This window comes from Antrostomus carolinensis, unplaced genomic scaffold (assembly GCF_000700745.2).
Source record: "Antrostomus carolinensis isolate BGI_N321 unplaced genomic scaffold, ASM70074v2 scaffold1850, whole genome shotgun sequence".
Classification (NCBI taxonomy): domain Eukaryota; kingdom Metazoa; phylum Chordata; class Aves; order Caprimulgiformes; family Caprimulgidae; genus Antrostomus; species Antrostomus carolinensis.
The window spans coordinates 29,791-45,766 of NW_010286263.1; the positions used below are offsets into that span (position 1 = coordinate 29,791).

The window sequence follows — 15,976 nt, forward strand, 5'->3', positions numbered from 1 at the left end:
GTAGGGAAGTTGTATCATTTATCCTCTAAAACTTCCTTTTTGTCAATCTAAATGATAAGTAGAAGTTCATCTTTTAAGAATTGCTGAACAGGAAAAAATGGTGAATTGGCATCTGTTTACTTAGACTAGAGATGCCATAAATACATAAAGCCATTTCTAATGAAGCCATTGAAGGCATTGTCCCCTCCTGGAAGTGTTGAAGGCCAGGTTGGATGAGGCTTTGAGCAACCTGGTCTAGTGGAAGGTGTCCCTGCTGATGGCAGGGGGACGGGAACTGGATGAGCTTTAAGGTCCCTTCCAACCCAAACCAGTCTGTGACTCTGTGAAACACAGTGATTAGATAATTCACCTTGTTCACCTTGCACTCTTAGAATGGGGCAATGGAAAAGTTTCACTTTTAAGATGCTTTGGTCCAAAATAGGAATAGTCATGAAGTGTAAGATGTCACTGAATGTGGAGCTCTAGGTAGTTGGTTTCATTCTTACTCATTTTGATGCAGACAGGAATATTTCCCCTTCAGTTAAGCAACTTGTACTTCATTGATTATGAAAACTTTCTTCTAGAACTTGCTGGATTCCAAATCTCTGAAGCTCATAGTAAGCATGACTCTGCACGATCGAACTACAAAATCCCTCTTGCACTTACACAAAAAGAAGAAACCCCCTAGCATCAGTGCACAGTTCCAGGTAGGTGACTGATGTGGTGGTCCACACCTCTGGGTGCCCCCTGACCTCATGGGAACAGACCTGCCTGGTCTGATCTAGGCTCATCTTGCTTGAAAGACAAAATGGGTTTTATTCTTGGGATTTGTTTGAAGGAGAGTTTACTACTTGATTAGAGGCTACTCTTGTGCTATGAAATGTGTTAGTTCTGTCTCTGAGGACAATCAGCCTAATCCTTGTATGTAGATCTAGAGCTACTGTAACAGCATGTGCAAACCCCTCTCTGCGTTATCCTAAGAAAAGGTAAAAGCAAATACAGGGGTGGGCTGTGCGGGAGGGGAGAACCTTCATACTGGGTGAAGTAAGATTTGTATAGCCATCAGACATGAAAGAACCTTATTTCCATGGAAGAAGCTGTAATGTTGTCAAAAGCAACTCAAAATCCTGATAAGTGAAAGAAAAATCTGTTTCTGAATATTTCATTTCAGACTTCACTGAATAAGTTACTGGAGACACTGGGTAAAGCTGAGCCATTCTTCATCCGTTGCATCCGCTCTAATGCTGAGAAGGTAAGGCTGCCTTCTCAGATCTGACTGCTGAGGATCTAAGTCTTGTCAACCTGTAATAATCTCTTTCAACCTGTTCATTCTCATTGTGTACAAAGATGAAAGGTAACTAGGGCGTGAAAACAGAATGTTTTTTCTCTACTGGGCAGGAACAGGACTCTTCAGGCATTTACTAACCATTGACTGCTGTTCTTTTTCAGAAAGAGATGCTTTTTGATGAAACCTTGGTGCTTCAACAGTTAAGATACACTGGTATGCTTGAAACCGTGCGAATCAGAAGATCTGGCTACAGTGCCAAATACACATTTCAGGTATGTGAGGAACTGGAACTTTCAGAAGTATCTGCTGTCTTTGGAAAAACATGCATTGCCTCAGTGTCTTTTGTGTCTTCCTTCATATGAAGCTCATGACCACTTGGGATGAACTGTAAAAATTCACTGTAGTTTTGACAGAGCCCACATGGTAACGAGTTGTAGTCTAAACTATTGTGAGAGTCATCTACCAGTTGTTCTACTCGTTGCATGAAGGAAGCATTCTGAGTGCTGGTTTACAACTGTAAGCACTCAGTGCTGCGTGTGACTGTCTCCCTCTGTGAATTACTTTTCTATAAAATACTCTGTGTGTAGCTTTATTGATCACATATAGGTGATCTTTACCGTTAATTGGAGGTTGAACAAAGCCTGTGTTTTACAGCGTAGGAAAAAATGCCTCGATTTGGAGTAAGAAATAGGTACTTTCAAACTCCTATATGTCATAGCTTAATTTTAGAAATCCAGTTAAAACTCTCAACTTGTGAATTGCCTTCTGACTTTGATCTTTTGCTGTCTCTGCTTTTCACAGGAATTCATAGACCAGTTTCAGGTGTTACTGCCCAAAAATGCCAAAGCCTCTAAGGAAGACATTTGTGTTTATTTAAATAAACTAAAACTGGATGAAAACTACTATCAAATAGGGCTGACCAAGGTCTGTGAAACTTTACTGATGTACACTGCAAACTTTATTGCAGTTCATTTACAGCTCTTACTCTTTTCTGCATTTTGTATTTAAATTGGCTACTTTAACTCTTGCAAATGTTGACACAGCCATTAGCAGTTGCCTCATGGGTTTTGATGCTGACCTATCTTCTTGTACAGTACAATTGTGTATTATATGGATATTACTTTGGGGAAATTGTTGCTATTGGCAGTTGTCAAACAAGTCAACGTTTTCATTTTGAGAGGGTTCTGTGATTTGAAGGTTGTAAGTACAGTTGTGTGTTTTACAATCCAAACACTGAGATTTGGTAAAACAAAAGGACTTTTCCTTTTTTACTTTTTGGATGTGCTAATTGCTGTCAGCTGATAAGGTTTGGTTCAGTAATAAGTATAACCATTCTCATTATTTTTTTTAGCTTGCAAAGATGCCTCCAGTGGGGGCCGAAAGGCTCCTATTAAGCTGTTGATTGATGAACTTCTCTTTAACTGAGCAGGTTTTTATGAAAGAGGCTCAACGGCAGATACTACAGGATACACTACACAAAGAAGTGATCAGGAAAATCATTCTTCTTCAGAGCTGGCTGAGGATGGTTTTAGAAAGGAGACGTTTTCTAAGAATGAGGCAGGCAGCCATTGTTTTACAGGTATCTCTTAGAACTGCCAATCTTCTTTTCCTAACGAACAAACAAACCCCCCTCAAATAATGCTCCACACCTTCAAGTACCTCTCTCTTACTTTAGAAATCTCTCTTCTTAGGCTTGCTGGCGTTCCCGTTGTGTTAGGATGGCACTGCAGAGGAATAATGCTGCCATTTATATTCAGTCAGCTTGGCGAAGATACAGGGAGCGAAAATGTTACCTTCAGCAGAAGAGGAGAATTTGTCTTGTGCAAGCCATGGTCAGAGGGTATCTACAGCGTAAAAGGTAAAGGAAGAGGAGAAATATTATATGAAAACACGCATTTTAACAGCTTAACCACTTGGCTTCACCTGCCAAGCTCAGTTTCTGTGTGATGTATTGACTTGGTAAACTTAAAGATCATTATTCCCATGTGATACTGCAGTCAGTGTCAAATGGCCAGTGGTGTGTGGAAACTGGTTAAGTGCTTTGTACTCAAGTGTTATTCAGCTGAGCTGCACTGATACGTGTCAGTCCTAATGAACAGACCTCCATGCAGCCATACTGGGAGTGCAACTGTATTTATTTGTACTTTGTGTCTGCTATTTAGGCTGCATTTAAACAGCTGGGTATTTTCTTGGCTATTGTGCATTAAATATTTGTGTTTTCATCTTACAAATTCTTAACAGATTTCAGAAAATGGCTATAGAAAAGCAAAAAGCTGAAGAAAAGCAGAGAGAAATGCAGGAAGATCAAGACAGAGAGAATGATATGAGCAAGGATGAGCGCAGTGAACCAGCAAGAGATCAGCTGCCTGTGAAACACAAGTCAGAGCTGGATCAAGCCATTGGGGACAGAGATGAAACTCCAACTGAGCAAGCTGAAAACCTGAGCTTATCTGAAAAAGCCCCATTACCCCAGCAGAACGTGACAGAGGGCTCTGAGAAAGTAACAAACAGCCGGGAGAAACGGGAGTCTCGCCGGCAGAGGGGGCTGGAACATAACGAGTTACAGAATAAGCATGTCCTGTTATCCTTTGAAGAACCATCGTTACCATGCTATGAGGAACAGACCTCTTCTGAAGAGGCCCTGGAAACTGTTCCAGTGCCAAAGAAAGCCACAGCACAAGATACTGTCCTTCAAGGAAGCAGCGAGGGAGAGAAAAGTCCAAGTGAAGAAAAAACTCTTTCAGACTCACAACTGTCAAGTGAGATAAAAGAAAGCAGCTCTGTTCCTGAGCAACCACCTGCATCAGGAGGGGAAAAAGTAGATGATAAGGCAGTTGATAGAATGAAAACACAAGGGAACCAAAACAACCAGATAAAAGGCAGCCAAAGCTTTAACTGCCCTGAAAGGCCGACAAATCTTGCACTGAATCTTCATAATACGCTCTCTGCTACTGGGAGCTTTCGGACTCCAGCTGAATACTGGGCAGATAAAAACAAACGTCTTGGTCAGAAGGCAGCCAAAGATCTGGATAGTCCCACTTCTTCCCCACTCCAGAGATATGTGGATGACCCAGGGAAACTCAAGTACAAGAGAGAGAAGTGGAAAGGAAAGAGACAGTCTGATGCCAGTCAGAATGATATGCTGAGTCAGTCTTTGGATGAAAGAACACGTACGGATAAGTCTCCTCAGGATCAGCTAGAGTAAGGGCAGCTTCCTAATTATTTTGACCTTTTCAGAAAATGGATATCTGTAATATTTAAAAACAGATGGAGAACTCCCAGTAGCCTGTACATCTGGCCATGTTATGGGAGAAAATAGAGCTATGAACAACTGCTGCTTTTCCTTGGCTCCCAGTCCTGCAGTTGAATCTGTATGGGTAGAGTGTTTTCAGAAGCTAACAAAGGATACAAAGCCTGCCTTGCTGAATTAAAAGGGAGAGTCAGGGCTTCCGTTAGTGTCTGGAGTTTATTTTCATGTGTCTTTTGTCCATTGAAAACAAGTTTTTAGTGACCTGCAGTTTGCAAGCATCATCCCTCTGATACGGCAGGAAATCTGACGTACCCATTTTTTTTACTTCTCCAGTATGTTTTGCATTTAAAAGTGAGTTGCAAGAGTTGATCAGGATTCTCTTTCAGATAAAACATTAATATGTGGATTATTTAAAAGGTGGTAAATGTTAAGAGGCTACAGACTTCTATAAAATATATAATCTGAAACTAATCTTGTAACATTGCAGAAAGAAGGGGAGTTCAGCTTCATTAAGTGATCTCTCAGCACTCGCCCAGTCTGTTGCCATGAATCAGGTACTGATGCTGTTGTACATATTTATACTTCATTATCCTTGTTTATTGATATTAAAGATAATTGGCTGTAGTATGTTCTGTATGCCTGCATTCCTTTCAGGTTGATTTTTTTACTTGATATCCATGTAAAAAAATTAATTAGCAAATATACAATTATTTGAAAACTTAATTTTTAATAAATGGACCCTTGATTAATGCATTAAATATACTTGGATCTTATCTTAGTAAGCTAATATCTATTGGGTAAAGTGTTTTTTCTTTTCCCTACTGTAGCAATCACCAGATACGATAGAAGAAGAAAAAGGCAACAAGAAATACCTTGTGCAAAAGAAGCCCAGTGACCTCTTACCTACCTCGGATACAACCACTTCCATGCAGTCAGCAAGTCAGCAGATAGATGCCAAGTATGTATTCTGTGTGTAACTGTCCTGCCTTCATCAAAATGGAAAAAAAAAAAAAAAAAAGATATTTTTCCACTAGTACTTGAATTGGGTATTTTGAGACTGTGATGGTGGAGAGACACGTGTTGACATGAGCTACATGAGAGGCTGTGTTGCTTGACTCAATCTTCACATTGATGTAAGCATGATATCTGACCCTGTTGAGGAACACATTCTCTGCTTCTTGCGTAACACTTTGAACTGGTTCTTTTTAACTTAAGAACCAGCGTACAGGCTCAGATCAAAGGTTCATGTAGAGTACTGTCACCCAGACTGAGAAATAAGACACCAAGAGAAAAGCTTAAGGACCCAGCAAGCATGTAGTCATGTTTCCCTGACCTGCTCCTCCAGCTTCTGGCATTCTGCAACTTGGGAAACTTCCTGAGCCAGAAATGATGTCTTGGGTATGTGATGTGTTGTCTCTGTGTATGTTGAAGGTATTGCTCTCGTCTAGGAAGTATGAGAATGTCCAGATGTTCTTTCAGACTGTCTTTCCTTTTTTTCTGCTACTCAGTTTTTCTGCAGGTTGGACCTTAGAGGAAATATGCCCAGTAGAGGTTAATCCTGGTGTGGGTGTTAGCTGTACTGTGAAAAGAGCCTCTTCTTGTGGTCGGGCCAGCTTCCATTACTAGTGTGACAAACTCGTGTCTGCTTCTATGTTCAGGTCTGCTTTTAAAAGTCCTTTGCGTAGACTTTTGGGGAAAAAGCCAGACAAGAAAATTCCAAAGGAGAGTCCTGATGTGATTGAAGAAGGAGATGGCCTCTCCCTTGTATCTTGTGTCCTCTTTCCAGAAACTGGAGGAAGTCAGAAAGTTTCAGAAGGTGAGTTTCTGTGACTTAATCCCCAGTTTGCTCATATCCATCTTTTCTGTAATGTTTTGCATGGAAACAAATACTGCAGAATTCAGTCATCTTGCTTTTATATACAAATTAATTTCTTTGCCAGCTTCTTCTGGACAGCCAAGTCGCCTCCAGGCAGGGGAGCGCCATGTGAAAGAGAGCAGCAAAACAAAGAAGAACCGGACTATAAAGATCAGCAAAATCTCAAGTGTGTCTCAGAATTGGCGAGCTTCCATGGTCCGTGAGATTGCAAATGCCAATGAACTGAAACATCTTGATGAGTTCCTCCTAAACAAGGTAAAAGGCACTCAACTATGATAAAATTCAGGTCTGTGCTCACTGTTTTTGTGGAATTTTAAAGACTTACTTTTCTAGGTGTAAGTTTATATTCTGATTTAAAGCAAAGGGGAATTGATTTGATAGCTTGACTGAGTTAGGTCTGTATGAAGGCCCCTCCTATTCCTTCCTTTAAGTCTCTGAATGCATAATTACATTAAATACTTGTAGCATTTATGTTAGTTATTTCCTTGTTTACAAATAAGTGGGCAGCAAAAATTATATTTAAAAAAAAAGCATGAGTTATAAGGAAATCAAGAGAGTTCTCTAGAGCCTAACTACCTGCCTCTCCTATTTTGTATCATCATCACGATGCAATAAGAAATGTTTTAAATAATTTGAATGGTCATAGATGACTAAGCCCAGCAACTGAAGCTTAATACTAGTTGGATGTTGTTTTAATGAAATTTGATGCAGATGTATTTGTTTTCTAGATCAATGACTTACGCTCCCAGAAGTCTGGTGTTGAATGTTTGTTTTTTGAGGCCACGGAGAAGTTTAGAGGAAACATCAAGACCATGTACTCTGCTCCTGTAAGTAGTAAGTCTCAATAAAGTGAATAGTTAGTAGATAACAAATTAATTGAGTGTGCAGGTTAAATGCTTGGCCTCCAGCTTTTTAACAAAGCAACTCTTAGCATAGACGTCAAAGCTGAATATTAGACTTGAAAAAGAAGGTTTTACAGTTCTGCTGTAATCATAGGCGGCCTGTTTTGTTTCCCTTTTCTCATTCACTCAGCTGTAACTTATTTTTAGAAATGGATGGATTTTGCTGTGTTCAGCCTCTTCATGTTGCTGTGTTTAAACACCAAAGAAAGGTGCCAAAAGCTTTTCCAGTATTCTTTCAACACTGCCTTGTCTCAGCCAAGTGCCCTTCTACAGTGTAGTAGGGAAACATGCTAACTTGTTTCTGTCGTGGGCTGTTATCTTACACTTTAATCATGAGCATGCTTTCTCAACTCTGAACCTAAACACACAAAAATATGAAGCTGTCTCAACAGTATCCAAAAAGACTGTCTTCTGAGTAATATTTTTTTCCTTCTCTAGAATGGGCAAATCCATGTTGGTTACAAAGATCTGGTGGAAAATTACCAGCTTCTAGTTACAAATCTGGCCAAAAAAAGGGAAGAGAAAGAAGTGAAGCTGGTTTTGAATCTCTTCCAATCCCTTCTGGATGAATTCATCAGAGGATATACAAAAAAAGAGGAGTCTGAGCAGCCCAAGGTATAAAACTTACTCTTTTACTGACTTATGGGATAATTAAACAATGTTCCTTTGGTAAGATAAGGAACCAGTGTTACTTCAGAAACCTTTTCCATACCATTCTTCATTATTTGGGAAATGCTTTCCATACATGAATCATGAATATAACAAATTCTGGATGCTGATACACCCTTTTGGAACTGTTCATTATTTAACTTACTCTTAATATTTTCAGAATCTAGTATTAGTGCATTTTCTTTGGTGAAAACTTAGGGGTTCTCCAAAGGTTTTAGAGATGGAATTGCTTTGTCATCAGGCAGTGAGCTCAGCTGATTTTTAGGAAGTTGACAGCACGAGCTCAGACAACCCTCATACCAAGCTGAAGTGGCAGTGTAGTGTCTCAGATGTCTGGAGTTGAAGTGGAGTCTGACAAGCTGAATAGGAAAAAAAAAAAAAAAGAGAATGGAATGTCTGAATTTCAAAGACTAATGTCAGTTTTATTTTCCACTGCAGCAAAGCAAAGCCCAGAAGAAGAAACGAAAACAAGATCGTGCAGTGAGTACTTTTCTTTTTTCAATAATCGAAGTCCTCAGCTGCACTCACAGAACGTGGAGGAAAAACACTCTTGAAAGAGCTTGATTTTGACTGAAGTTCTGGTTTATTTGCACACTAAATCACTTACCCTTTTTATGAAGATATGACACAATATAAAACCCTTTTCCATAAATCAAAGATCTTGCTTGTACAGGGATAAGGGATACTTGAGCATTTTCTTGCTTCTCCATAGCATCTTTCAGAACCTAATGACTTTCTCAATAATAACTTTTTAAATGAAAACAACTACTAAATATTAATAACCAACTATAACTAATATATTGCAGTGATGATCTTTAACCAAGGTGGCGATTCAATTATGAAATGACCCAGCAAACCCAACTGCCTTAAGATAGGGTGAAACTTGGTTTCAAGGTCAAAGCCTTAGCTGTAATTGTAACATAAAAATGGAAAAAAATCTAAGATAGGGTAGTTAGTTTTATTTAAAATAATATTCATTTTAAAAGGAAAAAAAAGTCCATTAGTTCCTTCCTGTCTCCCACCAGATTGAAGAACACAATGGGCACGTATTCACAAACTACCAAGTGAGCATACGGCAGTCGTGTGAACATTGCTCATCCTACATCTGGCCCATGGAAAAGGCCTGTCTCTGCAGTGGTAAGCGACCACACCGCCTTCTTGCCACTTAGTTTACACACTGTGCAAATTGCTTGTAACTTAGGCTGGTACAGGTGGGACTTAGTGAACAGTACACACGGGTTATATAGTAAGTGAATAAAACAAGACACTTAGTGTTTTGATGTCATTTGGAATGTTTGTAACAATTGTTCCTCTCTCTAGTTTGCAAGTTGACTTGTCACAAGAAATGCATGTCCAAAATCCAGAGCAGCTGTACGTCCTGTGGAAAAAAGGTAAGAACTGGGTAGAAAAAAGGTGGATTTGGGATGTGGCACTGTGAAACCATCAGTGATGCATGCAAAATGCTGCCTTTTTTTCTCAGCAAATGTAAATGGTGAAGTTCCCTTCTCTGTCTGCGTATAGTCAGAGCCAGGCCCTGCTGCTGCAGAAAGAGAACGTTCTTCTAAAAGGTGACACTCGAGCTGATTTGGGAACTCTTCCCTTAGAGTCTGTGCACTGTGTTGGACAAACTGTTCAAGAAATCCTTCAATTTATCATTATGATCAAAGGCTTGTAGCAAGCTGGGAGTGTAACCATAAAGTTTCTTTATTGCTCCAGCTCTGGAAATCTGCATTATGATCAAAGGCTTGTAGCAAGCTGGGATAAAACACTCAGGTTTTGATTCTGGTAGCATGAGCATGAAACAATGGAATTTTAACTTGGGAACAGATATTCACAGTGCTTGACCTGTATCAATTCCAGAATGAACAGGACACAGAACCACGTCACTTTGGAGTGTGTGTGAGTTCCCTGACCAGTGAGAGAAATTCAGTCCCCATCGTCATGGAGAAGCTGCTGGAGTATGTGGAGATGCACGGCCTCTACACAGAGGGCATTTACAGGAAATCAGGATCAGCAAATCGTATGAAGGAGCTGAAACAGTTGCTGCAAGCAGGTCAGGCAATGTTGTCCACACTTTTGACTTCGTTGCATGATACCAATTTTCCCTGCAATTCTTTTCTATTTGAAAGTATCTGGCACTTTTTAGTGTTTTAAAAGCAGCTTGTTGGTGGCCATGCAGGCTGTATTATTTTTGTTGGCTGGAAGAAGCTGCTTAATACATATAAGTGGCCATCAGCAGCTTTCTTTTCTTTTTTTTCACCTCTGAATTGCCACTTGGATTCTGTGAAAAGGAGATTTGAGTGTTTATAGTCTTATTGCTTTGCGGGTGCCTTTGTGTACATCAAAGGAATGAACTGCTCTCAATAAAACATTGTTTTTCAGATCCAAGCTCTGTGAAACTGGAGAATTACCCTATCCACACTATTACGGGGATCCTTAAGCAATGGCTGCGGGAGTTACCAGATCCACTAATGACGTCTGCGCAGTACAATGATTTTCTCCGAGCTGTAGGTAGGTTTTAGAAAGGTTTGAAGCAATGGTTTTTTTCTTCAACTCAGATTTCTCAGATCTTTAGATTCATTTAACTGAGTGGGATTAAGGCACCCTAAATATTGTGGGTGATCTTGTTGTGTCACTTGATGAGTGCTAATAGCAGCAGCGTCTGAAAAAGCAGGACAATGGCAGTGCTATGAGGGATATGTTAACACTCGGTAAATGAAACGACAGTGTGACTCCTAAGAATTTCATCTCTAGCTATTGCAGACAGTTTGAGACAATGTCAGAAAGTGCTTGGCAGCTTTCCACTAGTGTTGCACAACAGTTCTTGATCTTGTGCTTTTCCCCCCTTTTGCAGAACTACCAGAAAAACAGGAGCAACTCTGTGCCATTTACAGTGTCCTTGACCAGCTTCCACAAGCAAATCATAATACCTTGGAGCGACTCATCTTCCATCTAGTCAAGTAATGAGCCTAATTACTTCATTTAGAGAGAAACTCCATGTGACTTTTTTTGAGTCCCTCTTGGAAACTTTCTAAAATCTTAAACCCCTTGAGTGTCAGTGTAGGGATTGTGCTGCTCATTTAGAAATTAAAGAATCAAAGTTGATAGCTGTGCTTAAAAACAGACGCATGCTTACGTCTACCATCTGCTGTATTTGTATCGGATCAGGTAAGAACAGCTTTGAAGACAAGGTAGATCTGAAAGACTTGGTGAGTCACCTGAATGCCAGGGCTCACACAGATGGGTACAGAGTGAACTGAGGATGTTAGAGTACTTGGGCAGGGACTGCGTAAGGATTCTAAATGCTTGCACATATGCTAGTCTTAGGAGCAGGGATAAATGGTACCGGTAAAGGGGCTGCTCTTATCCAAGGAGCTTGGGAATTTTCCAAGTGGCCCTCTGAACATAAGGAAAAGGGATTTTTTTAAGAGGAGGCACTGAATCACCAGACATACTTTGAGAGGCTACCAAACTAGCTTAACCTGGGCAGCTTCCTGTTCCTTTTCTTGATGCAGGAGACTTTTGTCTATTTAGTAGGTGTGAAATAATTGTAATGTCATTTTGAACTGCTGTACATACTTAGTACCCTAGAGACCTCCTTCCTTGTTATTTGGGAACTCTGACAAAGTTTGATCAGATTGATTGTATCCTAGCAAGGTTCACTTAAAATCTTTATTTTTATTTTTTTTTTCCCCCTGAACATTGAATTTCAGAGTGGCTTTGATAGAAGATGTCAACCGTATGTCACCCAATGCCCTGGCCATTGTTTTTGCTCCATGCCTCTTGCGTTGTCCTGATACCTCTGACCCTTTAACCAGCATGAAGGATGTTTCAAAAACAACCATGTAAGTTTTAGCAGTATGCTGCAAAATAGTACTTTGAAATATGATGGGAGGCCAGTACTTACTACCTGTGTTTGTTACAACCTTGTTCATACCAAGCTGAGAAACTGAGGGTTAAGAGTTGCTAAATTCTGGCTCTACTAGTGCTGCAAATTCACATACCCTTCTCTGACTCCTTCCACCTGTCTCAAGTTCACAAAGCATCGAGTAGGATGACTTTTAGATCTTAAATACCAGGTTTGTATTTTACATCAAGATAATATTTTGGGGGGGTTGTACACTAGTATATATTTTGCTGAGATGCAAGCCATAATAAACAGTAGGATATAGAATTAAATTGTCTCCTGAAAACTTGGAAACCCCTGATAATTTTTTTCTACGTTATTTGTTGAATTGAAGAAGGTTCTGTTCTTGATCCTCTCTGTTCTCCTCACCCTCCAGCAGCTCTGGCTCTCTGAATGCCCCTCGCCATCCTCACTGCATGGCTGGCCTTACATCTGCCTCCAATGAAAACAGAGTTTGAAAAATGACAGGTTTTTGTAACTTCTTACTCACCCATGGGGCCATAGAGGTGAAAAAGGGCAGTTGCAGGCTCATTCTGTATCTACCAGTCTGTGCCAGCACAGGGAAGAGAGGTAGAAGAAGCAGAAGCAGTTAGCAGCCATGGTAATATCTGTTTGCTTATCGTGTACAGTCAGCGTGAGAGGCTCAGGTTATCCCAGGAAGAACATGTGCCATTACCTCTAACAGTCTGTCCTGTTTTCCTTGCTCTGTTGGACTCTTCACCCTGTTACCATGCAGTGCTGCTCCCTGTGAGGCATGTGTTGGGAGACTTTGATTGCATGCCATCCACACGTACATGTGTGTGTGTGTGAAACATCTCCAAGCCAGGAGAGACATCTCATCCCACCATGGTTGTCCCTAGAGCTTTTATAGTATGAGGCTGCTCAATAAACTCTTGCCCTTTTGTGCAGGTGTGTAGAGATGCTCATAAAGGAACAGATAAGGAAGTACAAGATAAAAATGGATGAAATAAATCAGCTGGAAGCAGCTGAGAGCATCGCTTTTCGACGACTCTCATTGCTTAGACAGAATACGGTAAGTGTTAAAATAAACCACAGAACCACACCATCCAGCAGAAAGCATCCCAACAAATTCTTGGAAAGGGATGTGCTACTTATTTCTCCTGTCCATCCCATTCAGTAGGTCAAAGATCATTTGCAGGATAAGAAGAAAAGGGATTTGGACTTGCCCAAAGCTCTAAGTACAAGCTAAATATAGAGCTGCACTGGACTCTAAATTTGATAAAGGGCACAGGGTGGGGGGATCTGCTCTTGTAGTGGTCAAAATCTATTCCTATATAATTTGATCAGTAGAATTAAGATTACTGAGTCTCTTACATGGCAAAGGAGTTCCTTCACTTCAGAGATGGATGGTGGACAAAAATGTGCTGCATTCTTTTAGGGCAAATACACTTTTTCTTTTGTTTTTATTGTACTGATTAAAACAAACCAAACTCTGACTGATCAGAAGTGGCATATAGTGAATTTGGTCTTCATCTCTCTCTAGCTCTGGCCTGTAAAACTTGGGTTTTCTTCCCCTTATGAGGGGATGCTGGTATGTACACACACACTGCCTGTGTTCAGAGTGCATGGTTTTATTTCTTATGGTACTACTGCATGACTAAAATACTTACTACATGGATTGTAACTTGGTTTTAAATCAAGACTGCATGTACTGGTGCACTTTTCTCTCCAGACTGCATGCACGGCTGCTGGCCTGTTCTGTCATGACTCTGGTATTTTATAGACATTCTGAATGAAATCTGTATTGGATGTAGTAATATTACTCACAAGTGATTACTAAAACTAAGCTAAGCCTGGCAAAAAAAGGTAACAAAACCCTGGAAATCAGGTGAATAGAAAAACTTCTATTACCTTTTAAAACATTTGTATGGATAACTAACAGCTTTTCATCAATTCCATCAGCCCTTCATTTGGCCTACTCATTTGTCTTCCCTCTTGTAATTAGAAGACGGTCAAGACTTGTGTAGCTTCTTATGACTGAAAAGTGTTACGTGTAAATTTGTCTTGTAGAGTAAAAGCTCACAGGCCAAAGGAAGTGACAGTGGCAACTCAGAACTGGACTCACTGCATGAAGAAGAGGAAGTTTCTGAAGCCAATAACCGGGAAAAGGAGATTCTCATTGATCGCATACAGTCAATAAAAGAAGAAAAGTAAGTCACCCTGTATCTCTGTAGGTCACACCGGTTGCAGTTGGAGGTAAACAGATAGTAGAGCAATATACTTTTTGTCCAGAATGATCTAGTTAATTATGTTCTGTATGCCTTTATGAAGGTGAAAAGGAAAACGCTGAGGACTAGCTGAGGGCAAATACCATGAGAATTAATATGTAATGACTACATGCAGGAAGGTTTACCTCTGAATATGAGCTGCATAAAGTTGCTCGTATCAGAGACGTTGTCTTTCTAGAGTACTACAATCTCTGTTTTGATGTAGGGAAGATATAACCTACCGGTTACCTGAGCTTGATCAGCGAGGCTCTGATGAGGAAAACGTAGACTCTGAGACCTCAGCAAGCACAGAGAGCCTGCTTGAAGATAGAACAGGACGGATGGATACCGAAGGTCAGTATTAAGGTAGCGTGTGTTTTTTTTATTCTACATCTTTCACTGCATACAGCCAGGTGACCAGATGTTATCTGGTCACGGTTGCTTGTATCAGGTAACATTTTTATGCATGCTTTCAGTATCTAAGTATCTTGTTTCTTTAAAGCAATTATTGGATTACACTGCCGTGCTCAGAGCTCCAGTATGCCTGCCAAAGACATTTGCAAAGTGCCTTCTCTTTTGCAAACCTCTTCACATTCTTCCTCCGCATCCCTGGCTTCAAGACAGAGATTATCTTTAACACTGTCCAGGATTAAAGTGCCCCGTCGAACTCCAGTGATGCCAACAGCAAATATAAAACTTCCTCCTGGGATATTCAAATGTACGGAATCCCAGGACAGAATTTCGGCTAACGAAGAGTCTCAAATAATGGTGAGACGAAGGGAGCAGCCAGCAAGGCGAACTGATAAAATCCACTCTGTATACATTGCACAAGGGTCTGCAGGGGCCCACACTCAGGAACTCTTGGATGAATACGAACCAACAGCAAAAGTAAAACGGAGGTTTTCAGACCCTTTCTCTCACATTCACTGTATAGAGAAGTGAAATACTTAAGCTGCCTGGACTTTTTTGTAGTTGACTGCAGCTTTGGCTTTAACCCTTTGAAGGCTGTGAACTTGTTCATGTTCTTTTAAGTGGCTGCGGGGAAGGCAGCCTGGAAATGTACAGTACTGTAAGGGGTTAAGCAAGGTTGTTTAAAAAAATATTCTTCACTTTAAATTAAAAACCTACAAAGAAAGTACAACATAAAACTTATGTTGAGTAAAACACATGGGTTGAGTGTACAGGAAAAAGAAAAGCCCCCTGATTGTGCTGCCGTGCCTTTTTCCATTTGCCTTACAGTGGACTCGCATGGGACCAACAGTGAGTTTGGGTCAATGTGTATTGCCTTAATTTTTGTATGTTTTTATGACAACTTTCTGTGTAGTTTACAGAACTGTTCATGTTGTAATAGCCTTAACTGAGACCAAAATATATTAAAAAAAACCCCGTTTATTAATACATTGCACTTTTTAAAAATACACGCGTTTATCAATGTCTGTCTTGTCTAATGAGCAATTTCTTCAGGAGGAAACCTTTGATTGGAATTGTGTATCTTTGTCAGTGTTTCATAAAGCAGGGGGAAGGCTCTGTGCACAGAGGAAACACCACGGGTGAGCCCCTGGTGCCACCTCGGAGCATTTTGGTGCTCTTGGGGTGAATGTACAACCCAGCACGGAGCCCTTGTGCTGGACACTTGTGCGGTGTGGAGCTGCCTCGTCCTCCTCAGGCTTCACATCTGTGCAGTGAAACCCCTGAGGGTGAGGTGCAGTCATACATGACATGATTTCAAGCAGCAGGCTCTGTGTCAGCCCTTTGTAGAACCGATCTGTGGGCTCTGCGCCATGTTGAAGTGAAGGAAGAGCCCAGTCAGGTGCTCTCTGTCGCTGTCTGTGGAGATGCCACCATAGCACTGCCACAGTGCCCCCGAGCAGCCGCCA

General features: G+C 40.7%; 1 protein-coding gene across 1 annotated transcript in view; it reads left to right on the top strand.

Annotated features, from left to right (window-relative positions):
• MYO9B (myosin IXB) overlaps positions 1 to 15,041 on the top strand; it is a 34,994-nt gene extending 19,953 nt beyond the window's left edge. Inside the window, 24 exon segments of the mRNA XM_010177773.1 lie at positions 564 to 686; positions 1,151 to 1,231; positions 1,429 to 1,539; positions 2,069 to 2,191; positions 2,697 to 2,846; positions 2,959 to 3,125; positions 3,509 to 4,468; positions 5,005 to 5,071; positions 5,345 to 5,475; positions 6,176 to 6,333; positions 6,458 to 6,648; positions 7,122 to 7,220; positions 7,734 to 7,910; positions 8,403 to 8,444; positions 8,990 to 9,101; positions 9,285 to 9,355; positions 9,825 to 10,017; positions 10,347 to 10,475; positions 10,819 to 10,924; positions 11,678 to 11,809; positions 12,781 to 12,904; positions 13,903 to 14,042; positions 14,326 to 14,474; positions 14,602 to 15,041. Coding sequence (XP_010176075.1) covers positions 564 to 686; positions 1,151 to 1,231; positions 1,429 to 1,539; positions 2,069 to 2,191; positions 2,697 to 2,846; positions 2,959 to 3,125; positions 3,509 to 4,468; positions 5,005 to 5,071; positions 5,345 to 5,475; positions 6,176 to 6,333; positions 6,458 to 6,648; positions 7,122 to 7,220; positions 7,734 to 7,910; positions 8,403 to 8,444; positions 8,990 to 9,101; positions 9,285 to 9,355; positions 9,825 to 10,017; positions 10,347 to 10,475; positions 10,819 to 10,924; positions 11,678 to 11,809; positions 12,781 to 12,904; positions 13,903 to 14,042; positions 14,326 to 14,474; positions 14,602 to 15,041 — 4,176 coding nt within the window.
• The last annotated feature ends 935 nt before the right edge of the window (positions 15,042 to 15,976 follow it).